At 45.1% G+C, this 19,271-nt stretch overlaps 2 protein-coding genes across 3 annotated transcripts in view; both read right to left on the bottom strand.

Moving 5' to 3' along the window:
* Positions 1 to 143, bottom strand: part of DTD1 (D-aminoacyl-tRNA deacylase 1) — a 24,282-nt gene extending 24,139 nt beyond the window's left edge. For both annotated transcript variants that reach the window (XM_042814536.1, XM_042814528.1), the window contains exon 1: positions 63 to 143. In XM_042814536.1, coding sequence (XP_042670470.1) covers positions 63 to 105 — 43 coding nt within the window. In that variant the 5' untranslated portion in view covers positions 106 to 143. The remainder of the gene's footprint in view (positions 1 to 62) is intronic.
* A 662-nt stretch (positions 144 to 805) lies between these two features.
* SEC23B (SEC23 homolog B, COPII coat complex component) lies at positions 806 to 18,048 on the bottom strand. The gene is made up of 20 exons (XM_042814350.1): positions 17,621 to 18,048; positions 15,745 to 15,802; positions 15,034 to 15,120; positions 14,595 to 14,831; positions 14,131 to 14,216; positions 13,216 to 13,360; positions 12,507 to 12,665; positions 11,551 to 11,666; positions 10,618 to 10,741; positions 10,155 to 10,235; positions 9,775 to 9,864; positions 9,297 to 9,403; positions 8,965 to 9,118; positions 7,797 to 7,874; positions 7,379 to 7,540; positions 6,478 to 6,564; positions 5,030 to 5,185; positions 3,731 to 3,796; positions 1,920 to 2,608; positions 806 to 1,381 (listed from the first exon to the last, which is right to left on the bottom strand). Exons 1-19 carry the CDS (start codon positions 17,839 to 17,841, stop codon positions 2,519 to 2,521), a joined length of 2,304 nt encoding a protein of 767 aa, XP_042670284.1. The 5' UTR covers positions 17,842 to 18,048; the 3' UTR covers positions 806 to 1,381; positions 1,920 to 2,518.
* Between the last annotated feature and the right edge of the window lie 1,223 nt (positions 18,049 to 19,271).

The following is a 19,271-nucleotide window of genomic DNA, read 5'->3' as shown; positions in this document are numbered from 1 at the left end:
CCCCCGCCTCCTCTCCCCCCGCCCCTCCGGCTCCGGTGTCCCTCCCGGTGCCGCGCACTGACCTGTGACACTGGCCTGGGCCACCCGCTGGACGATGGCCTTCATGGCGGCGCGGCGCGGGCCCGGCGCGAGGAGGTGGCGGCGCTAGGCGACGGCGGCCGCCCCCTGCTGGCCAGCGCAGCGCAGCGCCCCCTGGCGGATGGGAGGTACCGCCGCAGAGCTGGAGCGGCGGGCCTTCGCCGGTACAGGCGGTGCCTGTAGAGAGGCAGCCTCTATGGAAACGGGGCTGCGTACAGACCGAATTCGTACAGAATGGTGCAGAGGGGCTCCTTTCCTCTGAAGGTGGAGCCTTTCAATTTTTTTTTTAATGATTTTTTCAGCAGTGCCTATAGAAAAAACAACTGGAGGTACCAGCGCATCCATACCATTCCCTTCCACAGGAATGAGGCGTCCAGAGGTACCCATGGAAACTGGCAGCTTCCTTCTGAAGGGAGGCAGCGCCTGCAGGGACTGGGAGAAGCCCCTGAAAAGAAAGTATGTCCACAAAGACTGGGGGAAACCGTATAGAAAGGAAGGCTACAGTCACAGCAGGGAGACGGCACCCTAGAAGGGGAGGCAGCATGTATTACAATCTTACAAAGCGACAGCAGCTCTAAGAGCAGCTACAGAAAGGAGATTTAGCAAACTGAGGGGAAGGGGGTATAAGGATAGTAGCCATGCATCAGGGGACAAAGCTGTACACCCTGTCTGCTTCTTTTTGAAGGATGACAACAACTCTTACACCTCAAAGATTAAACTGCATTCCTTGCCACTTAATAATTCTTTAATGTTTTGTTTTGGACCCAATGGGTAGAGAGAGCAGCTCATGCACAGCAGCCCCTATGCTGGGAAACCTTCACAAAGTGAAGGGCACCTGGCCGCCCCCTGAGCAGCACTCCAGCTCACCACCATCTCACAAGACTCCACAGAACCTAGTTTACATTTAATAATTTGAGTACATGTGCAAAGAACAGCACTGATGTGAAGAGGCAAGAAAGCCTGCGAGTTTTGCAAAGGAATTTCGGACAGGGATCTATTGTTTTGTTTCAACAATGTGACAGACCGACAGCCGACAGCATGGTGCCAGATGACTAGACCACATCCTCAGGCTCTCCTGCACAGCACAACACTCCTCGTTCCGCGTCGCTGCCAGCTCAGTTCTCAGAGGGGGGAGGACTACTGCTGGGAGTAAAATACGCTGTCATACGCCGGAGCAGCCGCGTGAGAGGAGGCAATTCCTTGTGGTACGTCATTACTGTGGTGACGTTTAACCCCATGGGTTTACTTGCAATCACCACATCTCTGGAGTGCTCTTCGTTCGCCTTATCATCACTTTCATCTTCTAACGAACGGGGAAAGAAAACGAAACGAAACGAAACAACTTCGCATTAAAACGCGCCATCCTTTCCTTGGGCCAACGCAGCAGCCACAGACACGATCAGACTCCCCGCCATCTTCTCCGCCCAGCGCGCCCGCCCACTTCAGCCAGGCCCCGCCCCCTGCCGGCCCCTCAGCCCAGCTCTCCCCTCCCGCCCCAGCCCCGCCCCGCGGTGGCGATTTGAGGCGCCGGGCTCGGGCTCAGAGGGCCGCACCGGCCCCGTACCGTGCCCGCCGCCGCTGCTGTAGCTGTAGTGCAGCACGCCCCCCAGCACGGTCCAGCCGCCTATCGAGTACAGCAGCGCCGAGCGCATGTTCCACAGCGCCGCCCGCATCGCCCCCAGTAACTCCCGTGCGCGGGGCAGCCGCTACGCGCATGCACCCTGGCTGGGGGGGAAGGGGAAGGGCCGAAAGATGACGGTGGTGTGCGCGCGCACCTGCGCACGCGCTAAAGCTGAGGGGCGGGAGCGGAAGATGGCGGCGCGCGGAGGCCTGGGCCTTACCGGGAACCAGAAGCTGCCCGCCGGCACGGTGCTGCACGCCGACCTCCAGCCCTGCTGCTCTGCTTCAGAAGTGTTCCGCACTGTATTTTCTTCACGTCCCTCTTTGTTTCCACGTGAAACTTCAGATCCGCGACTGAAACCATGTGTCAGAGAGCAGCGAGTGGCATTATTTGTAGCAGTTGGTACCTCTCCTGGTGGTGTGTTTTCAAAAACGCACATACAGCTCAATGGGGGTCAGCACTCAGTATTAATGCTTTTCTTATCCAGTTTTATTTTCCATTAATCCAGCCCCTGGTTGCCTAAAGCCACCACTTCAGACCACAGATCATTACATATTAAGCTAAGGCTGCAAAGATCTACACCGGATAAAACATACTTTGGCTCCCGATACAGTATGAGAAAATAGCATAAACAATAGAGGTAAAAAGGAGTACAAATAAATTAATATCTAGAAGGGCAAAGTACTAAGCTCTCCCCACATATTTATTTCATTTAATACTTAAAAACCTTAGTCTAAAAGGAAATGTAAATAAATCGTTCCGCTTCCATCGTCACCGTGATGTATGTCACTGCTGTTTGTGCTGCTGGGTTCAATCAAGTCACGCTGCACTGGAGACTGCCAGCTTCTTGAGGTGGTCCATGAACACCTGCAGACTGACATCATCCGTCAGGATTGGGGCTCCTGATTCCTGCAAAGAAATTAAGGAAATAAATAATGAGCGTGAAATAGCGCTGCTGGCCCTGGGGACTAAGCAAGCAAAGCAAATGTCAGCACTAAGCTAATTGCCTGCTAAACCTTTTCCCCTTGAAGGGTAGTCTGGTAGTTGACAATATCTTTGAGTGCCACCTGCACTGTTGCAGGAAAGTCTCTTCCTTCTAACGCATTAGGAAGGTTTCTGCTCAAGGCTTGATGGAAACAAGGCAGAAGACATTAAAAACTATTATTGATAGAAAAATCACATCTATACGTATCTGTATGCTAGTTACAGAAAACTAAATACACTAACTGTGAACTAAGAGCTTTTACATCAGATTTGCAGCAGAAGGCAAATATAATTTCCACATCAGCTCATCTAAAACCTGTAAGAGTTTCTCTATCAGCTGCTTCCATCAGTAGCAGCCACAAAATACATTCTCCTTGTCTACCTGTGCACTACTTAGGTAACTTGGTTACAGGAAAGATGACAGAGACAAAAGCACCGCTGCTGGAAACCACTGATCTCCTGCTGTCATCAGGCTGCTGAGGTACTGGGCTGTTCTGCAGCACCTCTACTAGGACAGCCACCCTTTAGAAAAGCAAAAAAAAACCATATCACAATATGCTGAAAACCTGGGGGAAATTCCATCCAAGAACAGAAGCAGACGTTTCATCATGTCCAGGCTTGAAAACTTTATTCTGAACATAGTGTAATCTAGTGCTCACCACCAGAACTCTTTATCTTGATAACCATGGACTTCAATTATCAGGATGAGTAAGAATCTGAGCTGCCTAAGAGACAAACCTATCCACTCGGTTGTCTTTTAAAATGCTACAGCTATTAAAATGTCAGACAGTAATTTCATCACAGATCAACTGGTGCACAGAAATAATCTTGTTTCCTTGTATTCCAAAGCACTATTTCAAAGTTTTTCAAAGCCAACCACGTATGTCTTGCAAAAAGCTGTTAGATAAGAAGAGCAGGACAAATACAACACACTCCCAGTCTGAGGCCAAATACTATGAGATAAAATGGGACACCAACTATGCAGACAATTATTTGAATGTACGTTTTACTGTATTCCCAAACACAAGTGGCTCTTCCATTGCTTACCTGTCCCCATGCATAGAGGTTATTGTGGGTCTGAGAAGGGTTCACTTTAGACAACAGGAATCGAGCCTATAAAGACAAAATGTGGGAAAAACATTTTTGCAGTATGATAGAAATGTCAGCTCCCCTAACACTTATCTCCTCAGACACATGACTGGTGATGTTCGCCTGCTTTTACAAGGAAAGTACTTCTTTAACTGAAACAAGTTTCTGAGTTCAGAAAGAGCTTTGTTTCATAAACAATTTCACCGGACTTAAAAACAAGAATCTGCTTACTTTTAATGGCAATACTCTGAAAAGATAAATGTTTGGGAAAGATTTCACCACACAGCTGTGACTCCCATGGAACAGACAACAATACTACTACAACGTGTTACAGTTTTACAAATTGTTTTGAAAGAAATAACGTTAAGGAACATCACATAGCAGAATGAGATTGAGGAAGAAACCTGGGAGGAGGAAAAGGAGGAATCAAGTTTAAAAAGTCAGGGTATGCTGCTGTTATCTCAAAAAGAGAGAAAGAATCTGAATGCATTTCTTTCCCTGCTGTTATTCTTGAGTTAGTTGGTGGTGGCAGATTTCTATGAGAAAACTCTCTGCCCTCCATTTCAAAACGGTAACATCACTTTTAAGTTTCTCCAAGTGCTCTCCTATAGCAAGCAATGCTCATCAAGCAGGGCAGCTCTAGTTTCATGTAACATGGACATGGCATCAGCAATTTCACTTTTATAGTAAACCCTTTTGCTTACATCAGAAAAGTGGTTAGTTGAGAATCAGGGCAACATGCTTACATTAATAGTTTAGTTTTGGAGCACCAATTCCTGCCTCTCCACTTCTACAAACAACAGGCTAGCAATACACACTGAACTACTGTAATTCCAAGAAGTCAAAATAGAGACCATTTTATATTCTCACCTGGCATCTAAGAATAAAAGAGCAGATGTTCAAACATTCAGCATGACTGACTGCCCTAGCCAACTAACTGCACTCCCTGTCTCAGGAAGTTTAGGTACATAGCAAAACTATTCACTTCCCACTGCTCAAGGAATATAAAGATATTTACACTGGCTTTTTTTTTCCCCTTCTCTTTCCATCCTCAGAAGTCAAAAACACATGCAAGGAGCAATTGGCCTATTAAAAGACATGGATGCATTAAGAACTCATGGGAAAATATACAAACTCTTACTTTTAAGAGCTAAATAACCACTGTGTTTAACTTACAGAACTGTTTACTTAGTAAAGCAAGAAAAGACAGATATTTGCATTGTTCAACAGAGAAGGTTTTTGGATAAACCTCCTTACCTGGCTGCCCCCATGTTCAGTGTGGACATAACGTGGCATTGGGAATCTGGTCTGCAAGATTTCCTGGGCATCATCCAATGGAGCCTGCAGTAGGTGCTTGAAGTTTTCATATTCAGGCATGTCTTGGTAACCAGCTTTCTGCCACTGTGCAATAGTCTGTTCACAGGGACAGGGAGGAAATGAAGAGATTGCAGAGATGCCGACAGGCCAACCCTTAACCAGCACATCTTAAGGTAGCAGAACATTACGTGCATTTCTGCTTACACAGAGCAGGACAAACACATGCTTTCACTATTCTGTCAATAGTATTGTTTAGTTTCTGTCTGTTCCTTAAGAACATGCACTAAACACAGAATTGGGTAGCAGGCTGTGCAGTGCAAGAGCCGATTGTTCAAAGTGAACTTCAAGCCATTATGCTTCTGCCTACCTCAACTTAAAAGTGTGAAGCATTTATAAATCAGTGACATTCCAAACCTGATTTGGTCTTAAGTGGAACAGTCTTTGCCTTACATTCTTTTCAAGGTCCACACATAGTTTATAGTTTCACTTGCAGTTCATAATTTAACATTTCCATTGTCTAATTTTACCCAGTTGAGTCTCTTGCTTCCCAACAGTCGAGGTAGGCAGGCACTGCTTAAAGTAACCTGTGAAGGCTTATTGCCACTACTGGCTCCACCATACAACTCCTGCTTGTGTGGACTGTGCATCACTGCAGGCCACCGTGCCAAACTTTAAGCATTCTAGTAACAGTCATAAAAAGTCAGTAGCTCAGTTCAAAAATAAAGAGAAGAGTTGAAACACCTCTCCAAAAAAATCACTAACAGGAAGGTGAGACCATAAGCCAAGCTGAGCTTATTTAAATTTCAATTTGATGTCAAGTTTAAGTAGACAAAAATTGCATGAAAGGTACAAGACTGAAAAGAATCTGAGAGGGAAAAAAAGCATCAAATAAAAGGGATATTTCTAGAGAAGGAAGAGAGAAGCAAGTCAGCTTCACCCTCCTCTACATCATAACTTCTTTAGAGTGTGAGATGTTTCTATCATCCAGCTGCAGTAGCTTAGCACTCCCTTACAAAACCGGTTGGATTCCAACACAGATCTACAGGTCTTCATACTGAAAAGGCACTGGAAAGCCAAGGCTTTAGATATTGATCTAAATATCTATGCACAGGCACAGCTGTAAAGAACAGCCAGTACTCAAAAAGCAGAAGCTTTTAGTTTCTTTTAACTTTTTCAGTTCGCAAGCTAACTCGATGGCTATTTCTCACAGCAGAACATATGCTTAACTACTCCAGTAGGATTTTTATCCATTACAAGTGCATGGGAACAGGCATACGATGCCATTATGCCAAGGGTAAGCTTTGCAAGTGGTTCATTGCATACTAACAGTAGCATTATTTGCATGCATGGAAGGAGGAGGAGAGTTCCGAGAATACATCTCACCGTACCTCACCAAGGTAGATAACTATCTGGAAGAAAGTGTCCATCAGTAGGATTCTGTCAGGAAGAATGCTGCTGCTGTCCAAAAGCACTGGCTATGGAAAATAAAGGTCAATCATTAAAACCCCAAAATTGTATTAACCTTACAGTTCAGTTGTATGGAGGAGTGTTGTGTCTGTCAAGAGCTGCTGTTCATGTGAATGTTTCAGAGAACCACCAGCCTCCTATGGCATCACTGAATCAAGCAGCAAGTCCTCAGCTACTGTATGAAATGCAGTATGTGAGAATGCAATTTCTATGGCTTTCAAGTTTAATGATCTTGAGAAGCCAAGAAAAATAAGAAATTTAATACATACACTCAGGCAAATGCTGCCAGAAAGGTTTTAAAGTGTTTCTGCAGCAGCTTCTGCATTTCTTTCCTGCCAGATGCACTGCAGTCAACATAAATTAATAAAGTCTGTATAGCAGTTGAATGTTGCTGCTTAAACAGCTGAAAACAAGCAGCTGGACTCATTCAATCTCTAGAGGCCCCTTCCAACCCCTACAATTCTGTGCTAATGACCTGGAAGGGCAGAGGCTTGCTGACTTATGTGGTGGAGATGGCAGCCACTGGCAGAGAAGCATCAGCACTGCTGAACTGCCAAGATGCCAGATATGGCATTAGCTTTTCGGGGCTTCTTTTTTTAGGCATGTATGTGTTTTTTAAAAGCCCAGCTGAAAGTATAATTTACATGCTAAGAGTAAGTCTACTGAAAATATAACTTGTATTGCACAGTGCCCCATCTCACCCCTTAGTAATTACTTTAACTAAGAAAAACAAAGTAAGAAGCTTTTTAATGAACCACTGTTATCCCAACTGCATGCTCTTTACTTTGCATTGATTCACCTCTCTGTTAAACACAGACTTACCTCAGGAGGTCCGTGGAAAGAATAAGCATAAAGGATGGGCTGAATCATAATGAGAGACTGAGTGAGATCTTGCCTAGCAAAGTGGTGACGGTAATAAGAAGATTCATCTGGACTGTTATTGAAGACCTGCAGGAATGGGGAGCGTCGCAAATGGAACATGAACTGCATCAGAAAGATGAGTGAGAAGTGTCAGTGAGTTGCCAAAGCTTCTGCACCTTGTAAACAGCAAATCCCCTGAAAAAAGTCTCCCAGTGAACTCCTCAGAGTTCTTAACTTACCAGCTTTTTCTAACACTGAACTACAGGACCACCCGACAAATTCAAAAAGCATCTGCTCCTTCCCTCACCCATTGATGGTACAAGGTGCTTTCATCATTCACCCTTGCAAACTTTTCCCATAGTTGCAAGAAGGTTCTTACCTGGGGATACAAAGAAAATGATTCCGACAATCTGAAGGAGTTGGGATCATCTTTGTTGTATTGTCCAAATTTCTGACACTGTTGGAAGCAAAATGCAAACTTCGTTTATATCTCCCTGAGAATCAACATTTTTTTTTGAATGAGTTTTACATGTTTTTAAACAGAGCAAACAAATGATGAACGTGGCAGCAAGAACTTAACAGGTCAGTAGCTTCTGTATCTTACTGGAGTGACAATGCCAATTCAATCATCTTATCATTTTAGATATATAAAAATCTTCTATTTTGAATCCAGATTCAAAGTTACTTAAGAATGAAATAAATAGTGCTTCTAGTACCACCCATTTTTTTTCCACTGGATCATCATCATACCTAATGTTCTTTGTACATATGAAACACTCCTGCAGCATCTCCTACTTCCTTCTAAAGCAACAGCAGACTAAAATTGCACTAGATGCTTCACTGAAAGCGAGTAGTTTGTCAATGGGCTGTTTTGGCCCAGTTCCATGACTAGCAGGGTGCTCTTTATCAATTTCCTTATAAACTTAAAAAATTTGTATCAACCACAAATGAGTCCACAAGCATTTCAGGATGCAGTACACCCACATGTGTTTCAGTGCTCAAATTTTTATTTGATATTGTCTCTTTTTTTCCCAGCATCTGATGTGCCTGTGTGTGATGTTATGCTCTGTATAGTTACCTAGCACATAACTGAAGAAACTGGAATTCTGACAGGATATAAAAAATAATAACAGTAAATCACAGTAACTGTGATCAAATGTTGGAACAGGCTACCACGAAACAAGACAAATTCAATCCATGGAGATCATACAAACTCACCTGAACAAGACCCACAGCATCTAACTGTAACATGAAACTAGCCCTGCTTACACAGTGTTGAGAACTGCAGAGGTCCCTTCCCACCTGTGTGATCATTTTACTATTACGTCTTCAATCTCAAGGTTTAACTCTTTCACCATGATGGGATGCTTACCTATCCCATCACCAACTCACTGATCATACAGCCTTCATAGTTATCACATACTATGAGACCACAATCAGAGCACAAATGAAGTGAGTCAGACTGGAAAAAGAATGGTGTTTTCCATCCCAAGAGATCGTTTTAACTGAAAATAAGATTGCTGCTGAGTGCACTCCATCAGTCTTACCAGTCTGATCAGCTGTCTGTCCAGCCATCGCAGCACATCAGGCCCCTCCTCAGACTCAGCTCTGTACACTCCCAGCCGTGCCATCAGCACAGCAGCTGCTTCCTGGTCAAATGCAGCTTCTATGTGCTGGAGCTGACTTTGTGCATCTGCCCAGCTAAAGGATTAGTAAAGGGTTAGTGCAAAATCTTTCATCAGCAAAACCCAATCCACATTTTTCCCCCATGCCAAATATTCTGTGGCCAATGAATGTAATAAAAAGCTAGAACAATACCAGCACAGACAGTGGCTTCCATTTCTGCAATTCTGCCAAAGAACCAGCACGAGGTACTTACTTTCTGGCTATGGTGGTGACACGAATGCGTTTCTGTGTGCTGGAGTGTTGATACTGGGTGACAAACTGTACTGCCCCTCGGCCTCCCTGAGGTATTGGTGCATTGTGCTGCAAATTAAACAAGGAAAGCCTTCAACATAGGCTGGCTTTGTATACAACAGAGACAAATCCAGGGCATCTGCTGAACAGAGTTAAGTTCAAGCTTGAAACAGACCATGGAGGAGACATGCATCTGTTAATGTTGTGTTTTATAAGAGCCTTCAAAGCCAAGTGGTTCTGGGTGCATTTTTAATTCCATACCTGACACTTATCAGCTTACAAATATGCAAACAACCCCTATGAATATTACTTTGGCACAAAACATTTACCTACCCTGCAACCACCCATTCACAACACAAGAGATGCCTTGGACTTCCTGGTCCTGTTACAAACAGTTGGTATATAAAAATGAAGACAAAAAAAGAAAAGCCAGGGCTGACCTGATTTACCACTTCAAAGTAAATGGCCAGAGTTGTGCAGGGATCCAGACCACAAATTTTCCACTGAGATGTTCCTCCAATTCCAAGTTCCTGCATAGAATTGAAAAGAAAACACCGTTTTAGTACTTGGCAGTAGTTAAGGTCAGCTCATGTTAAATTCTGATCAGATACACGAGGCAACCTTTCTGCATTTCTTATCTTCAGGATGTGGATTAAGTTACTGAGGGTAATACAGTTAGAAGGCAGCTTTATGGGACAAGAGTTCAGTCCAACAAGCTCTGCCTTTTCTCACATTCTATCTAAGCTCTAGGTTTCGACAGAAATTTTGCACCCTTTGTTTCCTACTTAACATAGTTGTTCTTTTCATGTTGAAAACGTACATTTTCAGAAACACACGGTCCTTTCACATTCAGGGATACACATGGTCCAATAGCACCTGCAATTTTCAGCTCTCTGGATGTCTAGAACAAGACAAAAACAGTTCTTAAAAAAATATATCAGGTTAGTCAAATAGAACACACAGACTAAATCAGATGCTCAGCTTTGATCAGAAAGTGATTATACAAGGCTGCCAAGGAAAGCATCCTTGAGTACATTATCAAGGTAACCTACTGCCTTAGTTGGTGAACGTAAGCTCAGTTGTTGGTTTTTTTAAACCACAAATCTAATAAACTTTTAAATAAAAAATGCCTTCACTCATTCCAGTATGATGCTTTTTCCAAAGAAGGCAATACAGCTGACCTCAAAGACGTAGAATTTTCTACACAGATACCTAGAAAACTTTTCCAATCAGCAGCACTCGCACTTCTAAGTTAATGTCAGCTGATTAAACTTATCTCTCACCTTCACTTCCAAATTTGCACCAAAAGCCATCCGAAATTCCCCACCAAGCCCTTTGTTGAATACCCGCTGGAAGGTTTGCTTGAAGAGAGAAGTGTTGAAGGAATCTCCCATCACCATGTGTCCTCTGAGAAGGAAAAAAAAACCCACACAAGGTAACTGAAACAACTGAGAACTAGAAGCATATCACAAGGACACAACCCCTCCAACTCTCATGCATGCAAATACAGGCAGAAACTGTTTAGAAGCATGCCTTTGCATAGGTAGAATTCGCATTAGGGAATGTAGATTCATGGATGCCTCCAAAGCCAGACAAGTTAGTGCTCCATTTCTGCCAGCTTGCTTTCTCAACTATATTTCTTGTCATCCTTTCAGCTGCCTTAAAAATGCTCCTGTTTCCACTTGTTACAAACACCCGTACCCAAAAGAGAGCCTTGCTCAGCCTACTTCCCCTAAGAAAGCAAAATGAGCTGTTAAGCATGAGAAAATCTGGCCAATACAATGAAAGCAACTACCCACCATGCCTGAAGCTCTGCTACTCTGATGGCACTTCAGTCACACACACACCACAACAGAGGGGATCTATGTCCCACCAGCTCTGCAAAGGGTACTTGCTACCTCCCAGGGCATTTGAAGGTGACAGAAGGCATTTGCAAGACATGTTGCATCATGCTTTAGAATACCTTTCTCCAAAGCAGGACACTGAGTTTTCTACCAGCAGTGTTAACTCTTACGCTACTTTGAGGCTTCAGAAATGCGGACTGGGATCAGGGGAGGTTTGCCATGTAACTCCTGGCAAATTCAAACCACAATTTAGAATAAATGACAAAAATCTCACCCTTTTGCACTCATAGAAAACTAACTGCTTTTCAAACTGTTCTCCCCCTCCAAAAAAAAGTAAAAGTACCACCTTTGTGTTTCCTATTACAGACATACCCAGTGAGGTTTGCACAGCATTTCATCTCTAGCAGTCCAGTCTGATCCAGGGCACAGGCGTAGATATCGATGCAGTGACCATTGGTGGCAGTGCGATTGGCCAGAGTCTCATAGTGCTGGGGAGAACAGACAACACACACAATATTTAGGAATATTTAGGATGCTGCATCAGGCAATTTTTCCTCTGCTCTCCAGCTGAAGTCAACACACTGATGCACAAAGCACAAATGAAGCCGTTGCCAGTGCTGCAAAAGTAAGGAGCTGTCTGCTTGAACAGAATTCTTCCTCCTAGGATATTTGCCTGTGGATAAACTTGAGCTGCAAGTTGCAAGTGTAGAGAAGACACGAATTGCTACCATCATACAAGCACAGGCTCTTTGTGATAGAAACCTAAAGATTTCTAGGTGATAGTTAAGAGGACAGGTATCACAGTACTTCCTCTATGCTGACAGGCACATTTCATACCTAATATTTTAACTATTCTTTCACATGTCAAGAGAAAAAGGAGCCTTTCTGGAAATCACCAGTTCTTGGAGTACAGGCTTGTTTTTTTCCCCTTTCCTGAATGAGCTAAAAGGACCTCTACTCACCATCAGCTGGACAAGAGCACTGAAATACTTCCCTCTCTGAGAAGGCACAAGACCATACTTGGAGAAGCAACTAACAGTAAGACTCTCATCCGTCCTTTGACCATTCTCACAGCTTAACACACGGAAAGGCTCATGCATTTTATGAGCAGCTATGCAAATATCTGGACAGACTGATTCTATACCAAGAAAATACAACTTCCGTTACTTACACAAGAATACTGGAAGCTGCCTACATAGGCTCAGTCATCTCCTTCCTCCAATCTCCACTCTGAATTCCAACACTCACATTTGTTTAAACACCCCTTGCCACACAACAAACCTAAGCTGTTCTGTGTGCTTTCTCCTCCAGCTGACACCAGCACCTACCTTGGTGGCCTTCTTCATGAACCTCGCGTTGTCCTTCTCTATGTCATGCCAAGAACGAATGGGTGTTTTCAATTCATCTCCCACCACCATGCCTGGTCCTTGCGTCGGTGGACCGCCTGTGAATAGCATTATTCTCGCTCCCGTGTTTGGAAATGTGCCCTGAAATAAAAATACAGTCTTATATTAGAACTCAGGGAAAAGATGTTTAAAAGAACAACGTTTTCTTCAGAGAGGAATCTGTACATTATTCTGCAATACCATCAGGGACCTGTCTCTGTTGCAGGCAGACCTGAAAAACAGCAACACGTTTCCTGACAGGCACCCTCTAGTTTAGACTCAAACTACAACAATCTTCACTACAGGAAGTAGTATTCTTTTTACTTCTACCTTAGATGACCCATGCAAAAACAAACAAACAAAAAGAATCAGAGTACATACAATCACCTTCACATGGCAATATACGTAAGGATCAGAAGCCTTTGAACACCTGCACCTTTTACACGGTTTACAGTTAAATACAAATTCCTAGCCCACTCAACATCAGCTGGAACTCATGCCGGACATCAAGCAAAGACAAAATGCACCACTGCACCTCAATGTGACTGGGCTGCAAACCAATCTGCACTGAAACCTCTATACGTCTCAGCACGTACTGCCGGGTGCTTGCTTTGCCCAGCTCATCCCTAACAAGCAGGTGCAATAAAAGTACCTCTAGCAAGCCAACAGCAATCGAAAGAGCTACTCCAGTGGAACGTAAAGGCCTCTTTCCCTGGGTCACTGGCCACGGGTCCCTTTGAAGTTCTCCAAGGAGATCTGTTAAATTCATGTCAATCTTCTGTACTGGCTGCAGGAACCTGAAAAATTGAAATGTTTTCCCACTATAAGTGTGCCTCTGTTCCTAGCACACTTTAATTACACTGGAAGAGTTATCAGAAGCAAAACATTACACAACACATTCCTTTATGTCCAGACTTTCCAAGCTAAGAGGCCTGTGCAAAGTAACAAAATTGATCAAAGGAACCAACAGGAACTGACAAGAAGGCAAAATCACTCAAAGCACAGAAAAGGACTTTAGTACTGATTTAGTCTACCAAAAGATAAATGAGCTGCCATGCAAAAAGAGGAGCTGAGAATAAAAACAAACAACTGTATCCAACAGAGGCAAGTATGGCTTCACAGTTCAGGGGTCACTGCCCGCCTACCAACTGTTGCGTTTTGTGTCTGGTTTTTGGGTTTTTTTGACTCATTCAAGCAAGGGCTCAAAGGATTGATACTCATAAACGAGGGCCCCATTAGGTGCTCAACCAAAAAGGCTCCTGCTCTAAACACGTTCGACCCCTGAACAACATGCTTTCCAAAGACAGCTATGTTATACTTTTCAAGGAGAAATCCAGTCTGAATGGCAATTATGTTCCTGTAACTGCAAAATCAAGACACTAGAGAAGGCTAAGAAATTGCTCTAGTAAATCTCACCCACTTGTATCACTTGATGCAGGGAAATAACTCTGCCAAGACAATACCATTTGTGTATACCTCTTGGAAAAGCTAGGTTTAGAAGTGCGATCCCGAAGGGTACAAAGCACCCACCCTGCTCTGCTGCTGGTTGTGTTTATGTAGCACTCACCTGCTTGAAATAACAGGCTGTTCTGGAGCTTGAAGAGGCCTTCCCTGTTGAATGGGGACAGCTGGCCTTGAAAGACCAAGCATATCCTACAGAAAAGAAAAAAAAGGAGGCAGAGGAGACTTCAAAATCAAACACTAGACATTGTTTGCTTTCAAGCAATATAGCCTAAAGCCTGCAACCCTGTAGCATTAAAGAAATTAAAAACTGAAATAATTAATATCTGCACTCTCATTAGGAAGACATCAGTGGTTCTATTATGTGAGATATAAAAAACTATCTTGAGCACGTTTTCAAAAAACGTGCAGCAGCAAACAGACAGGAGAGGTGTTGAGAGTGAAATAGCATAAAAATAATTAAGAGCACTGAACCTCCTTTCCCCAAAAGCCTGGTGCTTGAAATACCAGCAGTGGTGGCAACAGAGCTAAGAGGAACAAACCACTGGCCTAACAGATGGCAGGACATACCTGTATTTGCTTAGCTGTCAGGTCTTTAGTGCCTCTAAACACGTAGCTCTTAGAAATCCCTTCACAGCTCAGCTCGTGAACCTGGATCATTCTGCCAAACGTGATAAGCCCCACTAGAGCGTCAGCAGGCAGCAGACTTAGGGACATTTGGAGGGACTCCTTCAGTGCCTGCAAGTCCTCCTCTTCCAAGCACGTGTCAACAACATACAGGAAGATCAATGGCGTCTGCGGGCCTCGCTAATATGGAGAGAGATGGATTTATGAGGCTCGTACATAAGCTAGGTGACACTGCCCAATGACTCCAGACAAAGAATAAAATGAGCCCTATCTCAGGCATCTAACATGAGTGTTACTTATTTCTATTATCCTAAGTACAACGAATATGTACAGAAGATACCACAGAATACAATTCTGGAGACCACAAACTACGAATCATTACCTGCACTATATATTCAATTGTTGAAAACTGAGGCATAAGTTCAGCTGGTTGGTTGACTTCAGATATGCCTGCGTATGCTGGAGGAAACTGAAAAACAGGACCAAAAATTAGGACAAGCTGCAGGGCAGAAATGTAGGGCTCTCCTCTGTAGTACAGAGTCTTATGATGTGTTTATTCAATTCTTTATTTACTACCAACTGCACCAACCTGGTTAACTCATCAGAGACCTGTGCTGCTGCTTTGCTAAGCACACACAACAGAGCCAGAACTACTGACAGTTACTCAGCCCAGTGTAAGTTAAGAACAGGACTAAAGCAGCAGCCACATTAGCCAAAACTTGCTTAGTTTTGTCGTTTGAGCCGTGTGACTGTTTCTGATGGTAAACGTTTACCCAAATCTAATGTCATACTCAGGAAGAACAGTAAATGTCATGTACCAAAAACCACAATGGAAGCACATGTGATAAAATGGCTTTTTATCTATTTTCTATGTTCTCCGTGCTATTAAAGTCACTGGCAAAGCAACTAAAAATAAGCAAGATTTCATATATAACAGACTCATTAGCAAGCACTCTGGCCTGGGTTCAGCAAGAGAAAAGGCTACAAGATGAAATCTAGAGAGGCGAAATTTCTGTTTCCTGTAACATCCTTTGCACAGTAAGGTCATCAATAAAATGCTTTCTGAAAAGATGAAAATGCTGCTTCAACGTACCTGATTTCTCTGAAAACAGAAATTGCAAGCCCAGAGCTTGGCCCGATAGTCAACTTGGCTGCAAGGGAAAGGTGAGGCATTAGTATAGGTATAGGAACAATTTCACAACCTAGCTTCACAGTTGTCTATGCTGATGAGGAAGAATCAGAAAACCAGAGTCTTCAACTTTATGGATAGTTTTAGGGATTCTGACTTTTGTTCCAATGCCAGAAAGCCTATTAGCTGAGGCAGTCCTGCTGCTTCCAGGCTTGTTAGTGTGAGTGATCACCAACAGACCATCGAAGCTTAGGATGCAGTAAGCAGGTTTGCATCTAATCACTCCTTCACTACGTTGAGGCTTATCTCAGTCATCTTACTGTTCGTACAGCTACAGCACACGAGTGCTCCAGTCATAGAGCAGCAGAAGCCATTCACTCACATCCTGTACAAACACAGAACAAATTAGCTGTTCTCTGCCCCAACGAGTTTCCTCTCCTCAACTCATTATGACATACTACATTGACTGCTAGTACAGTGAAGCCTGACCTTATTCTTCCTTCATGGGTTTGACCTCTTCCTACTTCCTCTTGCTAGTCATTCTGGTTTTTTTTCAGCCCACAGCTACGCTCTAAGGAAGTATGATAGTAACATGACTTCATGACAAGATTATTCCTCTTACTTTCTCAGCAAAACTCCAGATAAAATTGATGCTCATACTGGAGCTGGCCTATAAAAAAGGGGATGTATAGAAAGCAGAAAATCAAATGAACACCACAGCCCAAAGGATAACACCAGTATAAACAGCATCTTTGTTTAAGTTTCACCATTCACCATAACATTCTCTAGGATGATAAAAGGATTGCCCATTTCCATATTATCTCCAGCTGAACAGCCTCCCTGAGGACACACCTCTCATCTCAGGCTCTGGCAGCTCAGCAGAGGGTGCCATTCAACATATCTCAGCAGGCATGCAATGCTTTCAACATACTCACTATATCTAAAAGAGGCTACCAAGCACCATGCTGAGAAAAAAAGGGGAATTAGGAATAACCATAATTATTAAGGTTGGAAAAGACCTCTACAATCACTGTGTCCAACCATCAACCCACCTCCCCCATGACCATGTTCAGTGTTCTCTCAGTGCCTCTCCACTGTTCTTGAACATCTCTAGGGATGGTGATCCTACCACCTTCCTGGGCAGCCTGTGCCAGTGCTTCACTGCTCTTTCTGAGAATAATTTTTTTCCTATATCCAACCTGAACTTTCCCTGATGCAACCTGAGGCCATTCCCTCTCATCCTATCACCGTTACCTGGGAAAAGAGGCCGACCTCCAATTCAGCATACCCTCCTTTCAGGTAGTTACAGAATGCAATAAGGTCTTCCCCAAGCCGCCTCTTCTTCAGACTGAACAACCTCAGTTCCCTCAGCTGCTCCCCGTAAGACTCATCTCCAGACCCTTGACAGCTTCACTGCCCTTCTCTGGACACGCTTCAGAGTCTCAATGCCTTTCTTGCAGTGAGGAGCCCAGCACTGAACGCAGCACTCGATGCACAGCCTCACCAGAGCTGAGTACAGAGGGACGATGCCCTCCCTGCTCCAGCTGGCTGCACTGTTGCCGATACAACTCAGGATGCCACTGACACACTTTGCCAGCTGGGCACACCGCCGGCTCGTATTCAGCCAGCTGTCAGCTCACATCCCCACATCCTTTCCTTCCATGCAGCCCTTCAGCCACTCTGCCCCGAGCCTGTAGCGATGCCAAAACACAGGCACCCGGTCATGCTGAACACCACCCAATTGTCCTCAGCCCATCCTCCCAGCCTAGAGACGTCAGGCACACCGAAATACAAACCAGACGCTCCCCAGCCTCCCCGCCCCCAGCTCAGAGTTACATACCAGAGCGGGTTGAGCACGGCCTTGCAGGTGGCCCTGCTGCAGAGCACGGGCTCGTACTGCACGGGCGGCAGGTCCGGGCGCTCCCGCAGCGGGGTCAGCAGGCAGGCCAGAGGCACGACCATCCGCGTAGCCTCCAGCCTGCTGGACGGCCACACGTTCCAGCTGAAGCGCACGCCGTCGCGCTCCTCGTTCTGCTGAATGAACTCCAGGTAGGTCGCCATGGGGCCGCGGCAGCTCCGAGCGCAGAGGGGAAGCCGAACTCCGACACGCCGCAAATACCAACCCGCCCTCCTCACGGAACGAAAGGCCGACAAAAGGCTCCAGCGACGTCAGGCCAGTCTGCGAACGGCGCCGTGCAGCAGCTCGCAGCCGATGTTCCCGCTCTTTCCGTCAGGGGCAGCTCGCGGTCCGCACCCGAGCCCCGGCAGCACTCACCCGCCCGCACAGCCGCCGCTCTCTCCCGGCAGGCCCCGCGCGGCCAGCAACGCCAGCTCAGCGCTATGGGGCTGCCCTCACACAAGATGGCGGCACCCGCACGACCCGCCTCCCGCGCTTCCACCGCCATCTTGGTTAAGGGCATTCCGCGCGCCGTCCTGCATGACACTAACAAACGTGGCGGCGCAGCTTCAGGGAAGCCACGTTAGCTATGGGCGAATGGAGAGAAAAGGCGCCCCTACCAGACATGGCGGGGAGCCTTCAGCGGGTGGAAGTGGAAGAGGCGGGGATGAAGGTGTCTGCCGTTGCGGCTGCGTGCAATGGCGCCGCGCCGGAAGCGTGCTCACAGAGTGGCGGGCTCGTGCTAGCTCACGTAATGGTGTGTGTGCGGCGTGGTACATTGGCTAAGCGCGGCCCTGCGAACAGCGACAAATAGGCGTGCTTCCCGTCTGGATGAAGGGATTTAAGAACGGGTTTCAAGGCTTCCAAAAATTGATAATTTGGGAGTATATTTTCGACATAAATACATCACTTGCAAATTCTCAAATGGAACGTCAGACATTCACCTCACAAATCTGACTGCGGCTCTCTACCACACCTTCATAACCCCTCCTCACCAGAGAGAAATACCCCTCCCTTCACAGTCACGCCTTACCCTGTCACCGCTTTCTGGCAGTAAGCACGACTGTGAACAGCTGTCAAGGATGAAGCACAAGAATCATTTCATCCAAAATCTCTGACCGACACCTGAGTCAGAACTCACTGAGAACTGCAATCCCTGCCACCAAACCCCACTGCTGTGTCTGTGTCACAAAAAAAGGTCACGTATCTCACTGGCGCTCATTTTTTTTCCCATGTTCTTATAAAAAATATATAGTTAAAAGTTTTGTTGCTTATATACACATAAGTATATAAGCACTGAAAGTAATGCCTCCCATTTATTTCCATGAAAACTACAACAAAGAGCACAATGACACTATTTAATAGAGCAAATCCTCAGCTACATAACACTATTTTTCAACATTGTCACCTCCATTAGCTGTGTCACACAGTGCTGCCAGCTGATGTCACTGTCACCACTGCTGAAATGCACCACCCACCGCCTCACTGTGCTGACATCCACTGTCTGGTCTCCTGAAATGCTCAACAAGTATCAATGAATATCAGTGGGTACCATTTTCTCCACGTACAGGCATTCAGTTCCACACCTTTGCTC

The sequence above is a fragment of the Centrocercus urophasianus genome, unplaced genomic scaffold (assembly GCF_019232065.1).
Source record: "Centrocercus urophasianus isolate 14NV4802_14NV808 unplaced genomic scaffold, USGS_Curo_1.0 seq_10, whole genome shotgun sequence".
Lineage (NCBI taxonomy): Eukaryota > Metazoa > Chordata > Aves > Galliformes > Phasianidae > Centrocercus > Centrocercus urophasianus.
The sequence above is the reverse complement of the archived record's forward strand: the minus strand, read 5'-3'. Positions and strand labels throughout refer to the sequence as shown.